The sequence below is a fragment of the Olea europaea genome, chromosome 17 (assembly GCF_002742605.1).
Source record: "Olea europaea var. sylvestris chromosome 17, O_europaea_v1, whole genome shotgun sequence".
In the NCBI taxonomy this organism is placed as follows: domain Eukaryota; kingdom Viridiplantae; phylum Streptophyta; class Magnoliopsida; order Lamiales; family Oleaceae; genus Olea; species Olea europaea.
The window spans coordinates 13,123,068-13,149,494 of record NC_036253.1 but is presented as its reverse complement, the minus strand read 5'-3'; the positions used below and the strand labels follow the sequence as shown (position 1 = coordinate 13,149,494).

General features: G+C 33.3%; 1 protein-coding gene across 5 annotated transcripts in view; it reads right to left on the bottom strand.

Annotated features, from left to right (window-relative positions):
• The window catches only part of LOC111412956, an 11,714-nt gene extending 8,085 nt beyond the window's left edge, over positions 1 to 3,629 (bottom strand). For 4 of the 5 annotated variants that reach the window (XM_023043804.1, XM_023043806.1, XM_023043805.1 and 1 more), the window contains exons 1-4: positions 3,497 to 3,629; positions 3,157 to 3,254; positions 2,422 to 2,485; positions 1,076 to 1,172 (exon numbers count right to left, since the gene is read on the bottom strand). In XM_023043804.1, the coding sequence (XP_022899572.1) occupies positions 1,076 to 1,172; positions 2,422 to 2,485; positions 3,157 to 3,254; positions 3,497 to 3,548 (311 nt within the window). In that variant the 5' untranslated portion in view covers positions 3,549 to 3,629. The remainder of the gene's footprint in view (positions 1 to 1,075; positions 1,173 to 2,421; positions 2,486 to 3,156; positions 3,255 to 3,496) is intronic. The other variant, XM_023043807.1, reaches the window with a different exon arrangement.
• Between the last annotated feature and the right edge of the window lie 22,798 nt (positions 3,630 to 26,427).

Here is a 26,427-nt window from a genome sequence, read left to right as displayed (position 1 = left end):
AAATATGGCAAAGATTAAAAATTGGTATTAATTCTGCCATATTTTGGGGGGGGGGGGTAATTGTTGACACATTAAATGTGCAGCCCAAATCGAATAGCCCAAAGAATGAAGCCCAATTGGGGAATTCCCAAATCAAATAGGGAAAAGAATGAATACCAACTGGGCAATTCAGGATAAAGGCCCAGATAGAGTTATTAATGAGTGCAATGGAAGCCTACGAACACGGTAATATCATCGCCCAAGCTTGCAAGACGCCCAAGATCTGAGCGAATGAAGTGCCTTACAGTCACCCAGAGCTATGACCCTGTTCTCGCCCAAACTTTCGAATCGCCCAGGATTTTAGCAAACATAAGATGTTATAATTATCCAGAAGTGCAGTTATTGAAACAGTTATTGAGTAACTTTATCATGTTCCAAGATTCAAGGAGTTCAGTTGAAAACGGTTGAACGACAAAGAGTAGTGGTAATAGTTAGAGACGGCAGTTCCACGACAAGTTAGCCACTATAACGAAAGTGGGTAGTTATAAAACAATCAAGCAATTTCCAAATGGTTTGTCACGAGGAAATCATCAAGGAATATGAAAAGGAAGAGAAGATATAGAGAAAAAGGCCGGAATCAAACACTCTTAAATAAAGAATATGTAATTTTAATTTCTTAGCTTAAATTTAAACACTTCTTTTAGCACTCGTGTGCTTGCGCCCCTTAGAGGCATTCTGTTTATTTCCAATTGTAAATTATCGCCAATAAAACACTCCATTTTTGGAACTTTGTCTCAAGAGGTCTGTTCCTTACACAATTGTCTGATCCCTTTTTTAATTGTTAACGACTACCCGCGCGAAACAATTTCCAGCGAGCCAATGTGGGTGCCACAAGATAGGACGCTAAAGGCAGACAAAGTTTAAAGGTTTGAGTTTGATATTTTATCAACTTAAATTTGGAAAGTCTCAAAAGCTTAAAACTTTTATAAATTGTGAGCCGGGATGAGAATGACGTTTGTTAAAAATATTGATACAAGAGTATTTTGGGTTCAATGTCAAAAGCTTGACAAAAAGCAAAATTAACCGGCGAGCGTACCTGCAAAGCCAACACAATGCTCCAGCTTTGAACTGCCCATTGAAGTGATCTATAGAGTTTATTCCAGAACCTTTGCACTGTGAACATGGTACAGCACCTGAAAAATGTAAATTGGAAAAAGAAACATTGTGAAGCCAATAATCAGATGATCAAGGAAAGAAAAGTCACATAAGCATCAGCATGACAACGCAAGCAGAGCCAGCAACATACTAGCCCCTGTTTGAGCCCCGTTATTTTCAAAATTCATTTTTTCAAAAGTCATTTTCAACCACATATTCTCCCATAAAATATTTTTACACATAAAACCAAAAATTTTCCCAAAAAATCTCTATTCTAAAATACATTATCTCCGAAAAATGGGGCTCAAATGGGGATTAATCTGTCAATTAAAATTAGTCTTCAACTCCAGTAAAGTTTTAACAATTACTCATCCACCAACTAACGGGAAGCTAAAATCATACACAAATGGCAATGCTTTGTGCAAAAGCTTTACTCAAGAAAACAAAAAAGATCAATTCCCTTCCAGACTTCGTATAAATATGTTAAGATTAGAAATTCAAATTATCATATGAACGAGAAAAGCTTTGCCGGATAAAGAAAAATTGATCTGTGTAGGTTGATAAGAAAATGAAGTCTCTGCCCAAGAAAATATCAGAAGGAGAAAAATAGGAGAATCGATGTAACAAGAAAATAGCAAACCTATTCATCTATAAAAGTGCAAATGATGAGACTATTACTCAAATGATCTCTGGTGCTCAGTAGGCAAATGAAGAGACTATTACTCAAATGATCTCTAGTGCTCAGTAGGTTTGCATGGACAAACATCACTCAAGTATATATTAAGAACTATTAAAAGAGTTCCTAGTGCAGTCCTATTGAGGATTGCTTTCATCCTGAATGCAAAATTAACTAAATTATGAAACTAAAATGCTTCGAATGCCCCACTGATACCCTTAAGGGAAAAATACAAATGTCATACATTTTCACAAAAAGAGACGAATGAATGCCAATGATGTGACAAATAGAAGGAATGAAGTGACAATCAAGTTAGATTATTGATCCGTGATGAATAATCTAATTGAAAATAACCATAATGGAATTTAAAATAATTGTTTTAAACTTTTGGTATTAAACTAACAAGACAAACCCTAAATTAACAATAAAAAAAAATTTGACACCTTCAAAAATGTAACCGCAAATAATATACTTTCTAAAAACACAGAAAGTGCACTCTAAAAAACATTTGTCCTGTCTACATAAGATGCATAATTTAAATAACAAAGAAAAACTAATTGTGCCGATCATGAATATAACAGTAGTCTCTAGACTGTAATTCATTAACTTACCATTACCCTCACAATCAGCACAAAGTATGCTATTTGATTTGGTGCTTGGTTTGTTGTCTGTAGCCTGTAGATTGAAGCAAGACTGAATATCAGATACACAATGCATTAAAAACAAATATGATGGGAACATGGAGCAAAGGAAGAAAAGAAGTGCTAAAAAACCTTAGCACAATAATAGGAGGTCTCAAATGAGCCAGATTGGGATAATAGCATCCACCTTAAGGTTAAAAAAAGGACCGAATGCCTTATAGCCAAGATAACATTTTATTGTGTTTGGTTTAAGCGATCAACAATTTGATGAGACTTTTGTTTTGTAGTTACATCTTCAATCCATGAAACAAATCATTAGAGATGTACGAGGAAAAAAAAAAGTATCGTTACTTGTAGTTGAGTAGTTATCACTCATTTCATTGGATTGAGCTTTATTTAAATTGCATATTGCAGAATTCTATTTTCTCTCTGCACATATTATACGATTTTTTATTAATCGTTTATTTTTCAAATCCATCAATCAAAATGGAATCTAATTGAAAGTTGTTTTAAGCCCCGGGAACATGAATAATGAGAAATCAAATGTAACTTGCAAGCTCTATACATAGAACCACCACCCCTGTCCATGTCTAAAAGCTTAAGCAGAAAATTTTATTTATTTAAAATTTGTACTCAACCCCTATGTCAACGAATTATGACAAAAAGGTGAGGTATTCTAGTGCAAAATTGCAAATGAACACTCACATTAACCTTTAGAGTTTCAAAATTAGCTTTTCTCGAACTGGTGGTGCAATCATTGATCCATTCAACCTTCCTATTAGCAAAATTACCACTAATAAGCCCTGAAAAAATAATCAAGAATTCACATTAAATGATTTCATGTAAAAACAACTAAAACCAAGAAGATCCAAGTACCCCTGCCCCAATCCCATTTCCACAATTACAAACAAATACACGGACAAACACCCACCCACAAAGGTATACCCATTATAAAAATAAAGTGAATTCATATAAATACAAGAGTTGACATGCATATAAAGCACAATTACGTATAAAAATATGTATAAGTGTAGAGAGAGAGTACTGGGTTTGTCAAGGGTCTTGAAGGGATGTACGGAACAAAGAGAATTCGCCATTTCAAGTTAAAATTAGAGCTCGAATTCCAGGAAAGTTAGCCTCTTCTACTACGAGGAGATAAGGCTCTGTTTTCTGTCTCTTCCCTATGCGACATATGAGAATTTTAGTACTTTGGCAAAATTAAAATTTCTCCCTGAACTTTCAATTAGTATAGTTAAGTCCCCAATCTTAAAAAATGAGGTTCTAAATTCCGACCTATTTAGATTTGTACGTGACTTAAAACCGGATGGTAAAATTGCCAAACTAGCCAATGTGCAATATGTAAAAGTGGCAAGCGGTTTTAGAGTTTGTTCGATAGTGATTATTAGAGTCAATCTTTTTACCGTTAGATAGAAAATGGGCCCCACTTGTGGTGCAGAAGTAAAAAATGACAGTTAATTTAGGAAAATAGAGGTCAAAATTTTGATTTTTTGGAGTGAAAAAATAGAACCAAACGGGGCTTAATGTCTACTTTCATGCAAAGAATTAGATTCGTATAATCATATTAGTTTAGGAACATAATCTTCAGTTTTGAAGGTTAGGGACTCAAAACATTGCTACCTAAAAGATTTGGGAGTCCATCTCTAATTTTTTCCTAATACTTTGTTATTACTAAAATACCTAATGATGGTGAATATATTTCTCAAAAATACTGATAAGCCCAGGAGAATTATAAAAAATCCAATCTTTTTTTTTTTTTATTGGGTTAAATCCAAATCGTAGATTTCTTTTCCTAATAATACAAATCAAAAAAAAAAATTTATTACGATATTATTATAATTTGAAGTATCAACAACTCTAGTGTGTCCACCGAATACGAAATCGCTGTGCATCATCGTGTTATATGTGACTAAAGATTTGTTGGCAAGAAAACTTATCTTTTTCAATATCTAAGATTGTAATATGTATTTACATTTTTCATTTTCCGAAGAACAAAATTGATTTTTTTTTTCTAAATTCATGAAGTTCTTGTTTTACCAAAAGAATGGTGTGCTAAAGTCCATTAAAATTGGTTTTAACTTGACTTTGGTGGTGTTGAAGCCAAAAACATCTTACTTTGCAGCATGTAATTCTTTTTTTTCTTACGATGGAATCAAAATAATCGTTAACAAGATAAATAATGATATGTACATTTGAATGTTCACAATTTTGTATTTATCAAATTACTGATCAACATAAATTGGATCAACACGAGTTGTGTTAGTTGTATCAGACTGCAAAAAAAATTATCGTGTCAAGCTAATTCAATTAGAATCGATAGTAATGAAATTAATAAACTCTTCGAACATATTGCTTCTGAAGTTCAGATGAGATATAATCCTTATTTTTAACTTGTGAAATTCTTTATTTTTTAAAACTTATATATTGGATATGGTATCAAAATTCAAAACGTTTCCAATGCTAAAATTAATTTTTGTAAAAGTGAATTATTTTTATCCTGTGGGCACTCGTACTTGTTAAGAATCACTGGTATAAACAAATTAAAGAACCATAAATAATTGCAAAAACAATGACATATGACATAAATAGAAAACTTCTGTTGTTATTCTTTTTGAATTTATTTTTAGTAAATGACAAATTTTTTTTCCATGAATTGTGAACTAACCAATCACTGTTTCCCTCTTCCCCACCACACTCTCTTGGCTCATTTCGTATCAGAGAAGCCATGGATTAATTTGACTTCCCCATCTAACTACTCTAGATTGGGGGATACTTCGTATCTGAAGTACTTCATTAGGGCGACTTGAATCAAGTGGCACCATTATCTATCCAACCAAGAGCAAATCCTTACAAAATCTGCACTCCCTGGGTTGCTGTCCCTGTCGCATCATGGCAAATATCGTCGACATGTCCAAACGTGTATGGTTTTAGTTAGCGAGATTATTCTTAGACTTTCTAAATCATTGGATGAATTGGATAAAACTTCATCGGTTGAGTCTGGATAACAGTAGGTTTTTTCACTTGAAAAGTAAGTTGAATAAGGTAACTTGGCTCCTAGTCAAGTGATGATACTAAAGGACGAGTAAGCTTGTTCAACTAAGAAATATGCTAGATAAGATAACTATAGTCCTAGTAGATTAGAGGTGTTGAGGCTCAAGAGTCGAGTCAACTTTTTCACTCGAAGAATATGTTGCAAGTAGAAACTTAACAATTGTTTCAGTTGAAGTATTCTAGGTTGAATAAACTTGTTTTCTTGAATAAAACTACTTGATTCAAGTGGTTGATATTGATAATGAAAAAGATTACGCGCACCATTTTAAAACATAGGTTATTGTTGTAATCTATTAAGTCATTTGGAATGTTCAAAGAAATGAAGTCTGATTGGAAACATGTAACCCTATTAGTTTCCTCTCCTTGAGAGGAATACTTTGGTTCATTGGCCTAAAATATTGTCTTCTTGACATAGGTAATAAAACTATTTTAAGTACTTATTTGATTATGCTTAAAAGCTATTTTTTAATAAATAGATAAATAAAATCAGAGTCACAACGATTATGTGAGACCCATAATTTGTTTATTTGAGCTACAAAAAATAGCGAACTCCCGTACTTATAAACATAACCAAACATGTGCTAAGTTGATCTCTCATAGATCAACTCCAACAATTTCCTATAAGATGAGTTGAAGTCTTAAAGATACATTTATGGATGGATACATAAGTTTATAGTGTACAATTGGACTATGAAACTTTCGGAAAATAGAGGAAGTGATAACCACTATCTAGTTATGAAAATACTTTCAGTAGGACAGCATCTAGTCTAAAGATGTGGAAAAATATAACGATAATCACCATAGAACGACAACAAAGTCGCTCCAAATGTTCTTCCAAGAGAATACCAAAAAAGATTTAAAAAAAAAAAAAAGTACACATGTAGATAGCAAACTTATAAGAGAATCAGTAACTTAAAAAGTCTTATAAAGAACCATAATAATTAAATTTTAATGCTGAACACCAAGAACGGATAAAAGATCATACTATGCTCTGTAAGATTAGAATAAGAAATAAGAAACGCAATCAACGTGCCTTGTGTCGCAAGCCTCTACAAAATTTGAAACCCCAGCTATACAATCCTCACCTGAACTAACAGCTTACATCGACAGCCAGTTTTATACACTTATTTAGGCTGTTAAAATTGAGTATTTGTTGATGAATTTGATGAAATGTAGCTTAATCCTATGTATATATTGTGTGTAGGTTACGATCAATGGAAGATACAAGAATAAATAAAATAAGCGGGAAAAATGACTCAATTGCATCAAGGGCAAAGTTTGGGGACTAGAATGCAATAATTTAAAAGTTGAATTGGACAGAAGAATGATGAGTTAAGACCACCAAGTGTCAATTGGAATTGAAGAGAGGCTAATGGGACAAGAAATTTTGGAAAATGACCAAAACACGCACTTCAGAAAGTTTAGGGATCAAGTTGCAAATTGGCCCTTAAAATAATTGAACTATGTGTACACATGGGCCTGCAGGCCTTGCGTACACACGGTTGGGAAATTGAACTTTCGAAACTCAATTGAGGCTACATGCATACGCACCAAATGAACCATGCGTACGCATGGTTCAACTCCAACAAAAGAATTATGTTTCCTTATTTTGTTTTGGAAAGTCTTTTGCACCATATTTATACCAAGAATCGGCTAAAACACGGGAACCAAATTTTTCTATCATCTGGCAAGCCGACAAAGAGGAGAAAGAGAGATATATACATTGAAGAAAAAGACTTTATCACTTGGATTCGGAATTGAAGGCATAAACTGAAGGATTTCAGATTCTTTTCATACTTTCATGATTCGGGTGATGTCATTCTTTTATTTTTCATGTATTTCCTACATTAATATGCTAGGCTAAATATCTTTATATTAGATAAATGACAAAATTGATTGATTCTTAGTTTTTAATTCAAGACCTTATGTTTTTATCTTAATTCTTGTGTTGTAGCTCATTTAAAATGCATATCCATAGTGCTTTAACGTTTGTGCACCATTAGGACAAGAAGTTGCTTATACGTAGTATGGGAAAACTCACGGGTAGGTAAAACACTGTTATTGGAACACATGGACAATGAATGTTAGGAATAATATTTGTGGCGTGTGCGATTATGTGTGATAATTTTACATATCAATGCGTATTTGCCATATGAATTCGGATTAGGAATAGGATCGTCTCGTGGTAACCATAGGTTTATTATATCTTGGGAAAGAATAATAAATAAAAGTGAAATTATCACAATTGCATGAGTTGAGATAAATGTCATAGGTTGAGAATTAGAACTAAGAATTGATCAGTGGCATCGGAAATCCAATACATTTACTCATCTGAATTTTAAAACAAATTCTCATTAATTTTGAAATTTTTAGTTATAGAACTTAATTAGCTATTCAGACAAAAATCAATTTTTGGTTACTAACACGAATTTAATTACATCAAATACACTAAAATTAGACATTATTCTCTGTGGCACGATAACTTTTTCATCACAATTATTACTTGTATAATAAACCCGTATGCTTGCGAGATTTTGACGAATAGCCAGCATCACAAAGTCCTCAAACCACATGGTTCCACAACATACTGAGAACTCTGATATGTCAGTTTATTCTTTTTCCTTCATGTAAAGATACTTTTCAAAGAACGAAAATGTCACTTTGTTTTGATGCAGTGTGCATCTGTAACGTGTTGAGTGCATTGATGATAGCCCAAACTGTGAAGAAATCCCGGATCTCCTTGTCACTGATGTTACTTGTTTGCAACAAACTCTCATCTTTCTCGTATATTAGGTAAGGGGCTTCACCTTTCTTTCTTGACAACAATTTTTCACTCCCTTAAGCACGTGATACTCCCAGCTTTGAACATCTATTTTAAGCAAAAGAACAGGCTCTGACTCTTTTATCACTTCATCGAGGGGAATAGATCAGACTGCTAGGAATATGACTCAAATAGGAATCTTTTGAAGAGCTGTATTTGACTTGGACTAGAAGAATATTAACCTAGGGTTTAAGAAAACTAAGTTGAATAAAGAAGACAAAATCTTGTTGAAATTTAGTCTCCTAATTGTAATATATTTTCTTGCCTTTTAGAACTCTTATAAGGTTGTCCTATAAATATGAGGCTCCTCTGGTCAATTTGTAGAGAGTAACGTAAAAGCAGTATTGCTAGTTTATATTGTATTCTCCATACTGTTGAATTAATAAATATTGTTCCTCTGCGTTTACTCTTTGTGTTGTTTCTTTACAAATTCAATCTTGTGTTTTCATGGTGTGATCTAATATACTTCAATATTGTCATTAAATCTCGTTATTTATAATCTAGTTTGGAATCAATGTGTATTATTAGAGCTTCTGCGCCCAACAAGTGGTGTCAGAGCTTGGTTTCTTTCGTAGATTAGTTGAGATTTTTTCGGAATGGCTACGTTGAAGTATGATATTCTACAACTAGATCGCAATACAAGATTTTCTTTATGGCAAGTAAATATGAGGGCTATTTTGACGTACTTGGATTTGGATGATGCGTTGTTAGGTATTGAGAAGATGCCAACTAGTTGGACAATGGAGGAGAAACAATGGAATGATCGGAAGGTTGTTCTATTGATTCATCTTCATCTGTCCAACAATATTCTGTAGGATGCCTTGAAGGAGAAAACGACGGATGCTTTGCAGTTGAAGTTGGAATAGTTGTGTATGACAAAGAGTCTTACAAGTAAACTGGCTCTCAAGCAGAACCTATATTTACATCGCATGGCGGAAGGAGAGTCGTTGAAAGATCATGTTGCCGTATTCAAGGAAATAGTTGCAGATCTGGAGATGTTGGAGGTTAAGTACGATGAAGAGGATCTTGCCTTGATTTGTTGTGTTCGTTGCCAGGATCTTACGCGTCGTTTTGGGATACTATTTTGTATAGTCAAGATACTTTGACTATAAAAGATGTCTATGATGCTTTGCACTCAAAGGAGAAAATAAAGCATTTGGTTGAAGCTACAGCAAGGGATGGGAAAGCTCTTGTATCTCAAGGTAGTCGACAAAGAGGCAGATTGAGAGTTAGATTTAGGAATGTGACCTGTTACTACTGCAAAAGGAAGGGACATATTCGGAAGGATTGCGATATGTTGCAAGCTAAAGGTGATTTAGCGATAAATCGTGGGTGCAACCTTTGAATTCAGACGAAATCAATGTAGTTGAGAATTGTTCAGATGGCGAAGATGTGATGTTAACCGTGGTATCTGATGTGGAATCTAGGCCTGACGAGGAGTGGACTCTTGATTCAGCATGTTTGCACCACATGTGTTCCGATATGAATTTATTTCAAACATATGAGGATGTTCAGCAAGGTGGAGTTGTAATGGGAAAACAACCAATCTTGTTGTATTGTTGGAATCGGTCGAGTCAAATTGAGGATGCGGAATGGAACATTTAGAACAATTGATCATGTTCCTGACCTGAAAAGGAATCTCATTTCGCTAATTACCATGGATGCAAAAGGGTGTCAATTCTCTGGAGGAGGTGGAGTTTTGAAGGTCCAAAAGGGAATTCGAGTTGTACTGGAGGGATGAAAAAGATCCCAGTTGTATATTTTGCAGGGGAATACAGAGCCAGTTAAGAGGAGACTTTTGGACAAGTTTAGTACCGTGGTGGAAGTTTGATTTGGTACAGTACCTCTTGTATTGGGCTCTGAGTCAATTCAGAACACTGCTAGGGAGAGCGTTGGTGATTCCGCTTTGCCACCAATTTCAGTTAATACACTATGTTCAGTTGCTAGGGTAGGACTTATCGAGCATAGGTACCATGGTGTCAGCAATGGCTGGGATGCTTCTGGGGATGTTGAAGGCGATAGTTCCAACAAGGGGCCTTCTGATCAAGCATCTGATTTGGTTTTTATTACAGGGTGTACTTCGACCCTATGTGAGCAACATTAATTCCTTGGTGGAATTGAAAACCCTGGGGATTGGGTTCGGTGTCGGTTATGGACGCCGAGCAGAGGACGAGTGTTTGGTTTATATGGTGGTTATTGTGTTGAGGAGATTCGGCCAGTTAATTTCGATACAGATGAATTTGAAATCTAGGAGTTTCATTCGTAGCATCGAAATTTGAGTCAAGGTAGAGATTGTTAGGAGTATGACTCAAATAGGAGCTTTTGAAGAGGGGTATTCGACTTGGATTAGGAGTATATTAACCTAGAGTTTAAGGAAACTAAGTTGAATAAAGAAGACCAAATCGTGTTGAAATGGATCTCCTAATTATAATATATTTTCTTGTCTTTTAGGATTCTTCTAGGGTTGGCCTATAAATACGAGGCTCCTCTGGTCAATTTGTAGAGAGTAATATAGAAGCAGTATTGCTAGTCTGTCTTATATTCTCCATACTGTTGAATTAATAAATATCGTTCCTCTGTGTTTACCCTTTGTGTTCTTTCTTTACAAATTCAATCTTGTTTTTTCGTGATGTAATCTAGTATACTTCAATATTGTTATTAAATCTCGTTCTTTATAATTCAGTTTGGAATCAACGTGTGTTATTAGAGCTTCCGAGCCCAACACAAACTTGAGGTGCATTATCTTCGTTTAACTTAAAAGCCATTTTTGCACTGACGGATGAGGCAACACTATTGTCGAGTCGACCAACCAACTAATAATCACATCCAAATTAATACAAGTTATTGCTAGAACCGCAAAAAACTTGTTATAACAAAAGATATTTAAAAAGTGTGGCAAAGCTTTTCAGTTGTCATCAACATCATAAATGAAAAAGATTGGTTTCTTGGATAGTAAATGGACCTTAATGGTATATTTAGTAAGATAAATTGGATGGTATTGGACTATATTAAGAAATAAAAAGAAGTTAAAATCTTTTTATTTTGTCATCAAGTCCTCTCTGCACTTTATACCTAATATGCAATACAATCTAGGTCATATTGTTGAACTTAATGGTGTGAATCATGTTGAAAGATTTCATAAAATTAAATTTACAAGAAACAGTTAGAACTTCATATATCAAGAAAAAGGATGAACGGGAAGGAAGGGAAAAAGAAAAGAGGTATCTAGATTATGGCATGTTAAACATGGTGCTCCACAGGTGAACACACCAGAGTAATAATGCAAAGTTTTCTAAATTCATGACTTACACGATTAATAGTGTCAGCAAAGTCAACTTTCCAAGATGAAAAACACCTTCAAATTTTGAAGGCAACAGAGTATAGTTACATCAATAAGACAGAAGGAAGATGAAGGAAGTATGATAAATTAAAGACGAATCAAAACCTTTCTTTTCTTATGATTAGAGAAAAGGATCACTCCTAAAAGCCACAAACTTTCCATCAGGGGATTACTATTAAAATTGTAGGAGGTAGCACTACAGGTTTCTCGTTGGTTGCCAAGAACAATAAATAAAATTGAAACAAGATAAAAATCGTACATCAAAACGACTTTTGGCACCTGTGTACTCCCACCCAGAGTCATAGCTCTTGATGGCCGTGGAATGGATTAAATGGTTCTAGTTTCGCTATAAGCCATCTTCCGAGTCAACTGAGCATCTCAACAGCTGGATTGAAGCTTTTAAGAATATATCTGTCATTATGTGCGACTAGCTCCACCTTTACTCAAAAGGTATGTCATCTAGGAGAGGCACAATCAAACTCATTATCACCCACGATCAAACCGTTACGAAATAGGCCTACCCCATGTTCAATGATGCTACGCAGAAAAAATTCTCTTCTTTATTTATTATTTGTTCCCAATAAAATAACATTTTTGAAATGCGATGTAGGTAAAATAAAAAAATAAAAAATAAAAAAGGGGATACATCCACATATTCGAGTGGTGATAACATCATAGGTGTCTTCAGCTTATTACCAGTGATTCCATGATCTTGATCGAACATGGCCAGTGAAAATGATTATTGAAGAAATAGACCACTAGGTTATCACACAGACACAACTCTCATAGAACTAGACGTATGTCCATAGCCAAAACGAACATAATAACGAGAACAGAATTGTATTAGTGAGAATTCTGTGTGAAGTATATCATCGTTTACACAAATGACATAACAGTTTAAAGACAACGTGTCTACTGGTTAGCTAGTAAAGTAAATATACTTTCACAATGAAAAGTTCAAAGGGTAATACCTATCCTATATAGATTTCAACTGCTGAACTTTATCACTAAGTCTTTGTTTCACGATCTTATGTCTCTCCCAATTTTTATTCATGTGGGAATCGTTAGAAAAAATGGGTTGAGTGGCTAACTTTGGCACAAAATTTGAGTGGAACCCAGTTGGTTAATTTGGAAGTTCAAGATTGATTTGTGTTCTCCTCCGAGAGAATGTCGAAATCATGAAATTTTCGAGTGAATGAGAAATTGGAGCTCAAAGTGTGCCAATTGAAAGAAGTTTATATTGTTGGAAGGAAACTATTTAAGGTTTGTCCCACATAGAAAAATTATGAAAACACATACTACCTTAAATAGGATTGCACTTTGGAATAGTGTGATCGTGTATAGTATATAAGCTTTCTCTACGTGCGTGCGTAGGGGAACAAATCGAACCTAAATAAGTTTCAGACGTGAAAATTGGACCCTTATAAGAGTCTATATATTGTTAATTTTTTCCTCCAACTAACCGTTTAAATTCCAAAACAATCGAAACTCCTATATTCGTTGCCATTATATATGAGTTAATAACATTCATGGAGCTGAGCCTATAAATATAACCCGATTTCTAACAATTCTAAACAAGAAGAAAAAGAAGAGAAAAGCAAACACTGCATACAGTTTTCTGCATAATTTATAGAACATGGTTTCTACATATTTCAATCTGCATTGTCACACGACCGGTAATATTGTTCAAACACAAATTTTGTTCGCTAGAGTAGCATTTGAGGTGCTCAAATTCTACTATTGATTCATTGTATCCTGAGAGATAGACGTTCAATTTAATCCTCAAGCACCTACGATGAAAGGCAAATCTATTTTAAGAAAATTGCGTTCACACGGGCCTCGGTTAAAATATTTCTTATATTCGCTAAGTAGTTACTTGTTCTGTTTATTAAAATTAATTTACTTTATTTGGCCAACTAGATTATTTGTTCATATTAATTTGTTCATTTTATTGCAATCTAATCTGCTATATTTTGCCAAGTTCACTATATATACGGTATATGCATATACGGTAAGCTGTTGCAAATACGGTCAACTGCATATGTGGTATACGTAAATATAGTATGTTGCATATACAGTATGCATAAATTTAGTATCTAAATTGCATATACAGTATGTATTTATTCGATTTCATTCACAACTATTCCATACATTTAGTCCAACAGGCTTTTGGTTTGTCGATTTGGATACTAAGGATCTTTCATTTAGGAAATCTGCTCTTTGGATTATTCTTTCGTACTACACAATCAGGTTTGCTCCAGTTGCTTGCAAGTAAGATTGTCACATTATTTTGTTTTAAACTGCAATATCATGTAATACCTTAAATTAATCTAAATGCCAAGCACAATTCATAGTTTATAATGTTCTCTCATCAGATTCAAAGCATTGATTCCTTATCTCTATGATGTAGGTTCTTTCGAAAATTCTTGACATTCTTTAATAAAAAAAAAAGTTGAACCCCAACCTTGAGGGCCCCCACCGCTCCACCCCTAGAGCTTTGTGAGTGAGATAAATCGCGAAATGTGTCCCAACAGATCAGGGAATAAGAGCTGCTTATACACTACACCTACAAGGAGTCCAATCAGATGGCCCTTGGTCTATTCCAATTCATTACTACAGTTGGAACAACTCAAGTTGTTGCAACCACATTAGGTAATAGGGACCTTCATTTTGCTAGTGGTGTTTGTTCTTGGGGGTTTTATAGCCACCAAAAGTAAGCTTCTTGAATTATTTTCATTACACTAGAATCTTTGTTACATGAAACTAAGCACTTTATAGTGTACATGACTTGCTTAATGCTTTTTAATATGTGATGGTTACTCTATAAAAAAAAATGATGAAAAATGGATCAATAGTTTTTAGATCACATAATGATGTTTTTTGGCGATTGCAGATGACCTTTAGCCATGGATAAAATGGGCCTGTTACATTTCTTGGATGAGTGGCGGACTAAATGCTATAGTGATGAGTGAATTTCTTAACAAAAGATGGAATACGGTAAGTGCCCCCATTAGTTTGCTGATGGCATTCCTGTATTGTGTACAAATAGAGTATTTGGCCTTCTGCTTCAATGTAAGAAAGAACCCTTCATAAGAGTCTTGACCCTTTTTTGGGTGCAACCTAATACAGATCCCTTTTTCAATGAACCTACGGTTGGAAAAGTCCTCCTCCAGTCAAGGGGCTTCTATACAAATGACTACTGGTTTTAGATTTGTCCGGTGCACTCATAGGCTTTTTTTCTTCTTCAGCATTTTATTTATAGTAGCACTCACTTACCTAAATAGTAAGTTATTTATAACCTCTACAAATTGAGTTTCCTTGCTTGTGAAAGGAACTTGAGGTAAATCAAACTTCCCTGAAATCAATTCAACGTTCTTTTTAAGGTCAAACACTCACTGCATTATGTTGTTCTTTGTGAAACAGTTACCACAGCTAAGTTACTTGCGATCAATCGTGCTACTGTGCTAGGAAAGGTTTCAAAACCCTCCCTCGCCTACTCTCACATTTAAGGTCGATGGGCCTTTTTTGCATTTTAAATTCACCTTGAGTCCCACTCGATCCCACGCCATGTGAGTACCTCTCAAAGAGGTGGACAAAATTTCCTTGGCAAACCAGCTTAATTCTACTTGTGAAACACAAATGTCATATAAGAAAAAGGACAAATCCTTTTCATATGCTTTTGTCAATTTTTTGCTAATCAACAACGTGAACAAAAAGTATCATGTTGTGTCACTTTTTAATTTTAATGTCACTTTTTTGAATTTTCGTTACTTCCAAGATACAGGTTGTTGTGTTCCTAAAATGAAATTATTTTCTATATTTAGTTAATAGAAGTGAAACATAATCACAAAGCCACAAGATATAGAAGAAAATCAACCATCCCTAGATCTATTCTAAGGTTTAATTGGTGTTTCTCACTTTTTTGAATGTATCTCACTTTTTTAATATCTGACACTTTTTTCAATTTTTGTCACTTTACTAAATTACTTCCATATTCAATGCTACAGAAGCAAACATCATTTATTCTTTCTGATGCATGTCGTGTTATTTTATTGAATTGTTTCTATATTTGATGTCACAAAAAGTTAAGTTACGTGATTTGTGACCTTTTTATTAAAAAAAAGTGGCTAGCATGTTGTGCCACTTTTAAATTAAAATGTCACAAATTTCTTATAAGAATTTCCTTTAAACGTTAATTTATTTTGTATTGTATTAAATGTGAATTAAGTTTCCACGATACAAAAAAGTGATATTGTACGTCAAATTTAAATTTTTTAATTACAAAGTCATATTGCATATAAATATTTAATTTATGTCAGTTTTAATAAATAAATAAAAAGTGACATTATACGTCACTTTTTAATGGGAAAAAGTCTTACTTGACTTTTCACATTATTTTTACTTTCAAAACACTTTCCATGTGATTTTCGAAAAACCTCCTAATTTTAGAGGTATTTTGTTAAGTTGCCCCATTTCCAATTTAAAATTTTAATCATTTCTAACTCCATACGTGATGCCAAATATGTCCTTAGCATGCATATTTTGTAAACTTAGATTTTTCTTTGAATTTCTCAAGAAGTCCAAGAATTTTATATGGTAGTTTTTTCATGTAATCCAAATGCAGTATTTTTTTTAGGGGATTTTCATAAATGTCACTAAATTTAAAAATACACCAAAATTTGTCACTTTTACTAATGGTACTAAAAAATGTCACTTTTTGGTTTGAAATGTCCAAATTACCCTTAGTGATACCTTTTTGAAAGCATTTAATGCTCAGTAATATTTGATTTGAATGCTCATTAAAGTTATGATGTGATGATTTAATTTGTGTACTATAAACATTAGATATATGTATATTATATTAGGTACTATGAAATTTTTAATAAAAAAAGAAAAATAATTTTAAAAATTGAGCATAAACATATTTCTTATTCCAATAACAAATTCTAATTTTCTTATCATCTTCTCCATTCCTTCATCAAGAATAAATTACTATTGGATTCATCTTCCATTTTGAAAGGTTAATATGTTAGAAATTGTTTATAATTTCATCGTATAACATACTATTTTGAAATGTTAAATACAATATGGTCATATTTAGGCCCCGTTTGGTATCCATTATTGTAAAAATGAGAATAAAAAATATAGTTGTTATGAGACCCATATAAAAGATAGAAAGTCAAATATGGTAACTTGATTTGATGGACAACGGTCATATTTTTCATTTTTGTAGCCAAAGAATAGGAATCAAACGGGGCTTATTTGAAATTTTTGAAATTATTATTCATTGATATGTTTAGTTTTCAAATATTTTGGAATAAAAATAACAATATTATCTACAAAATGTCATGAATAATTTTATATTTAACGAAACATTGAGTTATTTATTTGAGAAGATATTGTCATATTGTAGTTGAGAATTGATGGTCGTCATTAATGTTTTGAATAATTTCTTCTAAATAAACCCAATAAATGCTTTGAAAGATTGCCTCTTTAATGATTCAATGTGCTAATTATTTGGGAAGATTTTGTCATTTGGTATTATAATATTAATGATTACACTTAATGATATGAAGAATTTGTTTCAATCATACACACATTACATGCTTCCCTTTAGTTCCAACAATTGAATTGTCAAATTTGACATTTCGAAATCATTGGGATAGACAATTCAATTGTCGAATTCGACATTTGAAAACTGTCGGGATAGACATGTCAATTTCACTTGTTTGCTCTAGTATGGATTTAAATATTCGAATGTAGATGACGATCGGAAGTGGTAAGGAAATAAAACCACTTCAATCATAGTTTGAACAACTATCACCCTAGCAGGACTTGTGTTACAATTGAAGGACAAACTTGATATTCTTATCCCCGCACTCAAATTGAATTTAAGTTCAAACTCTCGAACATGAAATATCTCATTCTGAAATATGTGAAGACGAAAAGTTAAATTGGTAGATGTTCATAAGAAAACTGCTATATGCGTTACTATTTTGGAAAGTATTGTGTATTTTTAGTTTCACAAGTGTACGAACCGTAACAAGTAATAGGAGACCTAAGAATCCGGATTGTCGATCCCACAAGGACTATTTTCTAGCACTTAATTCAATTTTTTCTTTAACTACTATTTGATGGAAACAAATTAAAAATTGTATGATTTGAGTTTTAATCTAAAATCTAGAAAATAAATGAATGCTTACACGATTGGTTGAAAAATCAAATAATGAATGGATGTTGGGGTAGAAAAAATCACATATTGATCACCTTTACATCTCAAATTAAAAATCAATTCTAATGTAGTGTTCAGTTGAATTCTCCTATTGTATTACCCCTCTTGAGTTCTCATTGAGTCTATTCAACTAATTAAATTTCATATCTCTATGCAAATTCAACTTAATTAAATGAGTTATTTGTCCTAAGAATTCAATTATGATCGCACTAAATGGTATAGGTATCTCTACTCGTTATACCAATGTAGTAAATTTTACTACATGGTCTAAATCCTAAACTCATATCTCTATTTTTAAAAAATTCACAAAAATCATCAAATTATTGATCAGATAATTTAATGCATTCAACTCATAGCAAAATCAACACATGAAAAAATTAAAAACTAAGAATCTTAATAAGAGAATGTAAAGGATCCCAATTTGTTATATTATTCGTCCTAATAATAAATTTAACTATTCATAATGCAAGAAGAAATATAATAAATTGTCGTAGAATACATCACCAGATTTGTAATAAAGATGTAGAAGAAAAATAAAATTCTTGCACCAAGATCTCCTTCCCCTTCCAATCAATGCTTCAAATCTTCAATTGCTTGGTGTTATTCTCCTTGAATTTCTCTTTTGAATATCCCTTTTTGTTGTTTTGTCTCCCAATGTGTGAAGAATCCCTCAAAAGTATGAAAAGCATGTATTTATAGGTGCCCCCTCAGTTTTGTGTAGAAAGTAGGGTTTTTATGAGCTTTAAAACGGCCCAAAAACGCGCCCTAGAGGACTCAGACGCGGCGCCTAAGTATCGCATCAATTTAACTGCAGCACCTAAGCACTGCATCTGCAGCGCCTAAGCTCTGATGGTGGCGCTTGGGCGCTATGATTGCAGTGCCTAGGCGCTGCCTCTCAGGTTCAAATTTCAGTTTTTCTTCAGTTTTGTGGCGCCTGGGCGCTGTCTTTCTGCTCCAATTTCCTTATTTTTGGTCTCTTCGTCCACTTTAGTTCCTCCTTTTGCATCGCTCTTCCTAATCTTCAAAACAACACTAACAAACACATCAAAAACGTTCTATACTTACAAGATCTAGCAAGTAATCAAGCTAAAATTGTGCAAAAATCATGAGCGAAACAAATTCATCAGAAAGCAAGCTTCCCATTGTTGACATGGGAAGAGATACAAATTTTCAAAATCCCACGTTTGTTGTGGTGGAAGTTCACCGAAACGTATAACATGATGAGATAGATCAAATGCAAAGTATATCAAATGGTAATGCACCCAAACATTATTTTTTTATATTGGGGTTTAAATGAGAGTTTGGATAACCCGTTACACGGCACAGAGGCTGCTAATATTGTTGACGGTGACGAGCAAATTAATCGCATTACAAGAGTTCAAACAAATACAAATGGATCAAAACTATAAATATGTCTGATCCTGATGAAAGGCAAATATTCTTGAGCAAGAAAGAGTTATACTCGAAAATTCGTGTATTTTCTTTGTAAGACAAGTTCCAAATTCAAGAAAATGGCAAGCATCAAAATGTTAATCGTTGTATGCGCGGATGATAATTGCAAGTGGATGTTACGAATTTCGACAGTGAAGCGATTTACAATTTTCCTTTTGTAGTTGTGGTAATCAATGATTATAAGTACTTTTTGATTTTAAATGCAGCACTTGCCTAAAGAATATATCATCTACCATTAGGGAACATTCAAGATGAAAATACATTATTTAAATAATTTTATTAATATTATTTCTTTTACTTATGATATGTGTACCAGATGTGGAAATAAAGGTTAAATATGTTAGAACGAGAAGAGTAATTTTGATATTTAAATTTCTTATAATCAAAATTCAACCAAGCAATCTAATTTTGTCATGTGCTAATCAAACAAACCAACAACTATCTCAAAAATAAAAAGAAACCAATCCTCTAAAACAAATAAAATTTTTGCGAAAAAGCAATGGCCAAGGATTATCACAAGTTAGATGATTGTAAAAGAGTTTTCACTTAATTGATTTCTAAATAGATAATAGAAGAAGCATTCTTCCCTTCTTTTTCTGTGTCAATCTATCTTACTTTATAATTTTCATGTATAAAAAAGCATTAATATTGTAATAAATATCAAAATAAGAGCAAGCCTCAAATGTCTATAATGTAAAAAAACAAAACAAAACAAAAAAAACAAAACAAAAAAAGGTAGAGAAAATGATGAATGATAAAATGATAAGTTCCTATATCACAAAGATAGTAACATCCACCCTATGTCCAACAAACACAACATATGAGAAACGACAATTCTCGAAGATGCATAAGCACAAATATATACAACTACCAAGTCATGTTTATATTTAAATTCTTGAAGGGAAGCAACCATGGCCATTTAATACACAACCACCAAATTCTTGGAAGGAAGCAACTATGGTCATCAAAATTCTCCAATATTGTTTTTCATGAACTTGAAAAATACTCTTTTGAGAAATGTGGGCGCGCAAGCACACACTTTTGGGAACTAGAATTTCAAAATTCATCTGTTAAAACAAGTTACAATAAGAAAACTAAAAAAGCTCATATTATAATAATTCGTACATGTTAATGCAAAACACACAAGTAATGTTTAAATGAATCAAAGTTGGATATGTCGACAGATGATTGCAAAATTGATCAGTCGAAAAGTAGTTATCTATTGAGAAATATTGACTTTAACTGTCCTTCTCAATAGTTCATTTTGACAGATGACTCAATTGATCTATCGAGATTTAGTCATTCGTCGAGAATAACTGAAACTAACTATCGAGAACGATAGTTCATTTCGACAAATGGGTCACATAACTGATCTGTCGAAAATTAGTCATTTGTTGAGAATTCATAATTGTCAAGACTTTAATTTTGACAAATTATAAAATCAAGAAATTGTCGAGAATATTTACAAATCTGAATCTAGACAATTAAAACAAGTACCTCGCCCTCAAAAATCATCTACGAGAATAAGGAACATGAGGATAGCAAAAAGGTCGGACGATGATATTTCACATGTCTTATTTCAAAACACACATAGAATGTTCAGCTCAACTGAACTTGATCATATTAACAGATGATTCTATAACGAATCTGTCGAAAATTACTGTTGAAAACGATATTTCATTTCAACAGATGATTCTATAACCGTTGAGATTGACATTTACATTTGTCATTCAATTTGGTGTTCCAAGACATGAGGGTCAGATTTTGACAAACTTGATTAGTATAAAAAAAATATCACACAACCACAAGAATATATTGAGTAAATCCATGTTCACAAAACAAAAAAAAAAAAAAAAAAAAAAAAAAAAAAAAAAAAAAAAAAAAAGTGAAACCTGTAGAATAGAAAGAAGGAAGCATGAATAATATTATTATACCAAATTTTCATTGTCTTTCCAACATTTTCGAAATACAGATTTATGTAAACTGAAATTTTTATATTATCCATTCCAGAATTCAAAATTAATAGCTATCCCCATACCAAAATCCATCATCAACACCATCTAAAGCTTACTTTCAACCTGATTGGATTAAACCTTATTTTGCTCCAAAAATCGCCATTGACAAGAAAATACATAAAAAATAAAAAACACTCCTAACCTCATTGTACACATCAAAGAAGCATAAATTATATTCTATCGACAGTGGAATAAGCAGTTGGTGGAATCGGCGTGGCGATTGACTTGTTGGTGGTTGGCACGACGTGAGAGAGTGGGTGGAGCACAACAATGTTAGAGTGTGTTTGATTACATTTATTTTCCATGGAAAATATCAGTTTTCCATCCAAATTTCTACTGAGATGTTTGATTGCTATTTTTTTCCATGTAAAATATTTTCCAAATTTTAAAAATATGCCTAATTTTCCTTGTTTTTAATGAAAATATTTTCCTTAGGTAGAGGTAGTTTTTGTTTTCTTCAAAAGAAGGAAAACTTTTTCTTTTTTTGGTGATATTTTCCATGACAATCAAACACACTCTTAGAGTAGTGATCATAGATGTTTGAGATTTGGAATGTGAAAGAAGTGGCTTTTGATTTTTTGATTTTTTTATTTATTTTTTAGGGTTAGGAGATTTTGAATGAGAGAGAGACCAATTATGGTGTGTATAGTTCATGGTTTTTCACTTTTTATTATTTCAAAATTTGGGACGTCTTTCACCTTTGATACAACTTTTTTATGTAGTCAAATATCATTTAATGAAGGACTTGAAGGGTGTTTAAATTCTGTAAAGTGGCAAAAATGTCCAAAAATGACAGTCTTGCAAAGGTTTTCAAAAAGTGACATTCATAAAAATGCAAAGCCAAGAAATGACATGGAGTGCAAATTCCTCTTGTTTTTATTGTTTTTGAAAGGTCATTCTTTTTTTACTAAGTTTGTATTAATAAATTTAAAAATGATTTATAAAAAGAAATAGTAATGAGTCCCACGAATATAGGAAGAACGATGAGCAATAGCTATGAATGTATGATTGAAATTTATGTTTGATTGAATTAAATTTTATTGAATTTTTAAATCATTTATAAATATCTTTACCAACGGAAGCTAAAAATTTTAAACTAATGTACATCTATAGAGAAAGATTAAAATAATCATAATATATTAATTAACCTTTTTTTATACTCTGACCTTAATTTATTATGTCAAATATATATCCCTATCTTCACATACGCAACATAACACTATAAAATTATGTTGAGTACGTTTAGACGTAATTAAATAGAATAATTAATAGATTTTATCATTTTATGATGTTTTTTTTTTAAAATTATGTTCAATATTGTACAAATGCCCTTAAAATCGAAATGGGAATTCTTAGGTCTGTTCGGTGCAAATTCTTTAAAACTCAAAGTCTCATATTTGTAAAATAAAATAATTTTGTACAAGAACTCATAGTTTTTCAAATTTTTTAATCATCTATTTGTCAAAAATATCACTTTTCATAAAATCTATTTTCAAAAAATCTAGAGGACTCAAAGCTTGTAGCTCAACTAATCTACTCCCACTCCGAATCTCTTGACTCACCTGAGATAGATACATTCTTGCTCGTTGACACTACTTGACACCAGGGGCGGATCCAAACATTTTCGAACTGTAAGGTCAAAAGTAAGAATTTTCACCATAATTCGTAGTCGAATAGCAGCAGGGGCTGATTAGCTTAGGGACGGCCCGGTGGAGAGTCGATAGCGAAGAGAAAACTGAAAAGTGGAAAAGACGAGTCACGACTCACGTTTGACAATTGGTAATTTGGAAAAAATTGGGATTTGATTTGGGAATATTGGAACTCATTATATAAGTTGGATTGGATTTGGGTAAATGAGTAAATGAATTATGGGAATGAGATTATGCATATGGATATAGTGATTGAATTTGGGCTTTTTACAAGTGTGGACTACTATTGGAAAATTGGATTTAGCAATTGGAGAGGGTAGTTGTTAAAAAAATAAAATAAATAAAATAAAATTGTGAGAACATTTGAACCCACATGACTCCATGTGGGTCCGCCCCTGCTTGATACCACAATCTATTAGATCGTATCCTTAGATATCCTGATGTAATCACATCACATCTACTTGAACTCGATTATAAAAGAAAAAACTATTGAAAATTCTCATTTCATTCCAGGATCCATAAGTTTTAGATACAATAGGTAAGCTCTTCTTTAAAATCTCATTATTAGCATCATGCTGAAGTGTTTTCACGTGGGAACAGTTTTGTACTGTTCAATTTTTAAGGATTTCGTTTGGTTACAAATCTCCCCTTAGACTAGTGATTAGACTCGTCTCGTAGGAAATAAATCGATGACGTTTGCATTACATATACGATTCTCTAAGTATGTCCACATAATTGAAACTTTCTATCCATTGAATTCATATTAATTTGTCTCTTGAAAGCCGGCTAAATTAACAATAGTTTCGACTTTTTGGTTTTGGCATTTGTGTTCTTTACTGCTTAGCCAACCTCGCTTAGGCTTTAGCATCAACATAACCCTAACTTTGTTGTTCCGATTTTGTCTTTTCCTATAAACTATATTTCATTTGTCTTTTTCTTGATTACTTCCCTGAGAATATTATCATTGATCCCTAACATCTATATTCTTAATCTTAATTAATATTATAAATTGATAGAAAATATTTAAAAAAATACCCTCCAACATTGATGAAAAATCACGAAGTAAAACTGTCAGGAAACATAGATATAACAATATTTCCTCAAGATTTAGGGAAAATTGTAGGGGTAATAGACACAAAACGTCCCTATCTTTCGAGTGTATTGTGGAAAACGTCCATACCTTTTATTTTTTTTGACATTTTTATCCCTATTTCCACCTTTCTTTGGGTCGAAAGTCCTTTTCACTGTTTTTTTGATGTAAAATGATCAATATGCCCTTCTCTTTAAATAAAAGAAAAGAAAAGAAAAAATTGCAACTATAGGCGAAACTTTTAAAAAAGTGCAAATGCCCCCCACCCCCCCAAACTTTACATTCTTCCCACACCTCACCCCCACACCACCGCCACTTGCTGGCTATTTTCAGCTACCTTTCGGTCAGCTTTGCAGCTGAACCAACATACCAACTTGAAGCCCTCACTTCTCTCTTCGCAACCCATCCAACCACTAGCCGAAAATTTAAAGGAATTGGCCAAAAAATTATGCCAAAATTGATTGCTCACGTAACTTGAACCAGCCAAAATTGGAGGCGGAAAACTCCATTTTCGACGACACCCATGGTACACCCATCCTCCAGTCGATTATGCTCCTCATTGCGTTCCTATAGATGTTTTCATATCATCAAACAAAGCTGAAAATCAAAATCTATAGCCAGAAAATCGGAGTTTGCATTCAGTTGGTAGTTCTTGAGTTCAATCTTGAAAATTGATCATTTGGTTGATGAATTGATGCAATTGATGGAGGACCCATAGTTGTGACAACATTATTTGACGATTACATGCTAGAATTGATGGATTGAAGCCCTGTAGCATCATCAATCGAAAAGGGATCGATCGAGTTTCTTTGTGTACGAACTGTCGAAGCTGTTTCTAAAATTTCTGGCCAAAAATGACGACGACCCATAGGTTCATTAAGTTCGCCTTGAAGAGGCGGTGCTAGAAGGGGTGGTCGGCGATCGTCAATCGTGACACCGGCGACCAAAAATGTGTTTGAATTTGTCAATTTCGCTGTTAAAGAAATCGCCTGGTTCTACAACTTTTGGTTAAAATTGACGATGACCCATAGGTTCATTAGGTTCTCCTTGAAGAGGCGGTGCTAGGTGAGGTGGTCCATCGTCGTCGATCATGATGTCAGCGTCGAAAAATGGAGTTGAATTTGTCAATTTTGCTATTGAAGTTGCGTGGGCAGCCTATTTTTGAGCGATTTTTCAGCCAATTTCTTTAGATTTTCGGCCAGTGTTTGGGTGGGTTGCGAAGAGAAAAGTGAGGGATTCAAGTTAGTATGTTGGTCCGACGAGCAAGCTGACTGAAAGGTTGCTGAAAATGGCCGGCAAGTGGCGATGGCGTGGGGGTGAGGTGTGGGAAGAAGTTGAAGTTTTTTTTGGGAGGGAGGGAGGGAGGGAGGGAGGGCATTTGCACTTTTTTAGAAGTTTCGACTATAGTTGCAATTTTTTCTTTTCTTTTCTTTTTTCTTTTATTTAAAGAGGAGGGCATATTGGTCATGTTACATCCAAAAAATGGTGAAAAGGACCTTCGACACAAAGAAATGTGGAAATAGGGGGCAAAAATGTCAAAAAATTAAAGGTATGAACGTTTTTCACAATATACTAGAAATGTAAGGACGTTTTGTGCCAATTACCCAAAATTGTAGTTATAGTAACAAACATTTCACTTTTATATAGATTTGATCAAAACCTTTACTTTGTAGCATCTGCAGTAGCAAACATTTCAAAAACTCACGCCTGAAGTCCAAATTGATAGAAATCGTTAGTTTGACTGTTAGCTAACCAAAAATCAAAAGCATGACTAATTGTTGACTAATTTTTAAAGGACAAATGGGTAACATTTGTCACATAAAAAAATTAAAATAAAAGAATTAAATAAAAATAAAAAAGAACCCTATTGTCTTCAAACCCCCCTCCAACAAAAAAAATAAAAAAAGTTCAGTATATGCCGATAAACTAAAAAATGGGAATCTCCCTGACTTCCTCATCCTCGTCGGAAGCTTCACCGAAATCTCACCAGACACGAGTTCAGTATTTCCTCATAAAATCGAATGGCCTAAAAGCTGATTTCAAGCTCTGCAACTCATTTTCCTCACTCTCCAAAAAACCTCCAGTCACTAAAACACAATTCATCTTCTCTAACACTCCATCAACTCCCTCATCAGACCCCTAAAACCTTTGGTCACAACTTCCAACTTCATCCACCGCCAATTTTCCTCAATCTCCAAAAACCAATCAATAAAAGCTGGGAGAAAGAAAATAAAAGCCCTTCTTTGCCCATCGGTAAAAACCCATCAAATGCCTAGTTCATTTACTTGTGTGAACTGGTTTCCGGGAG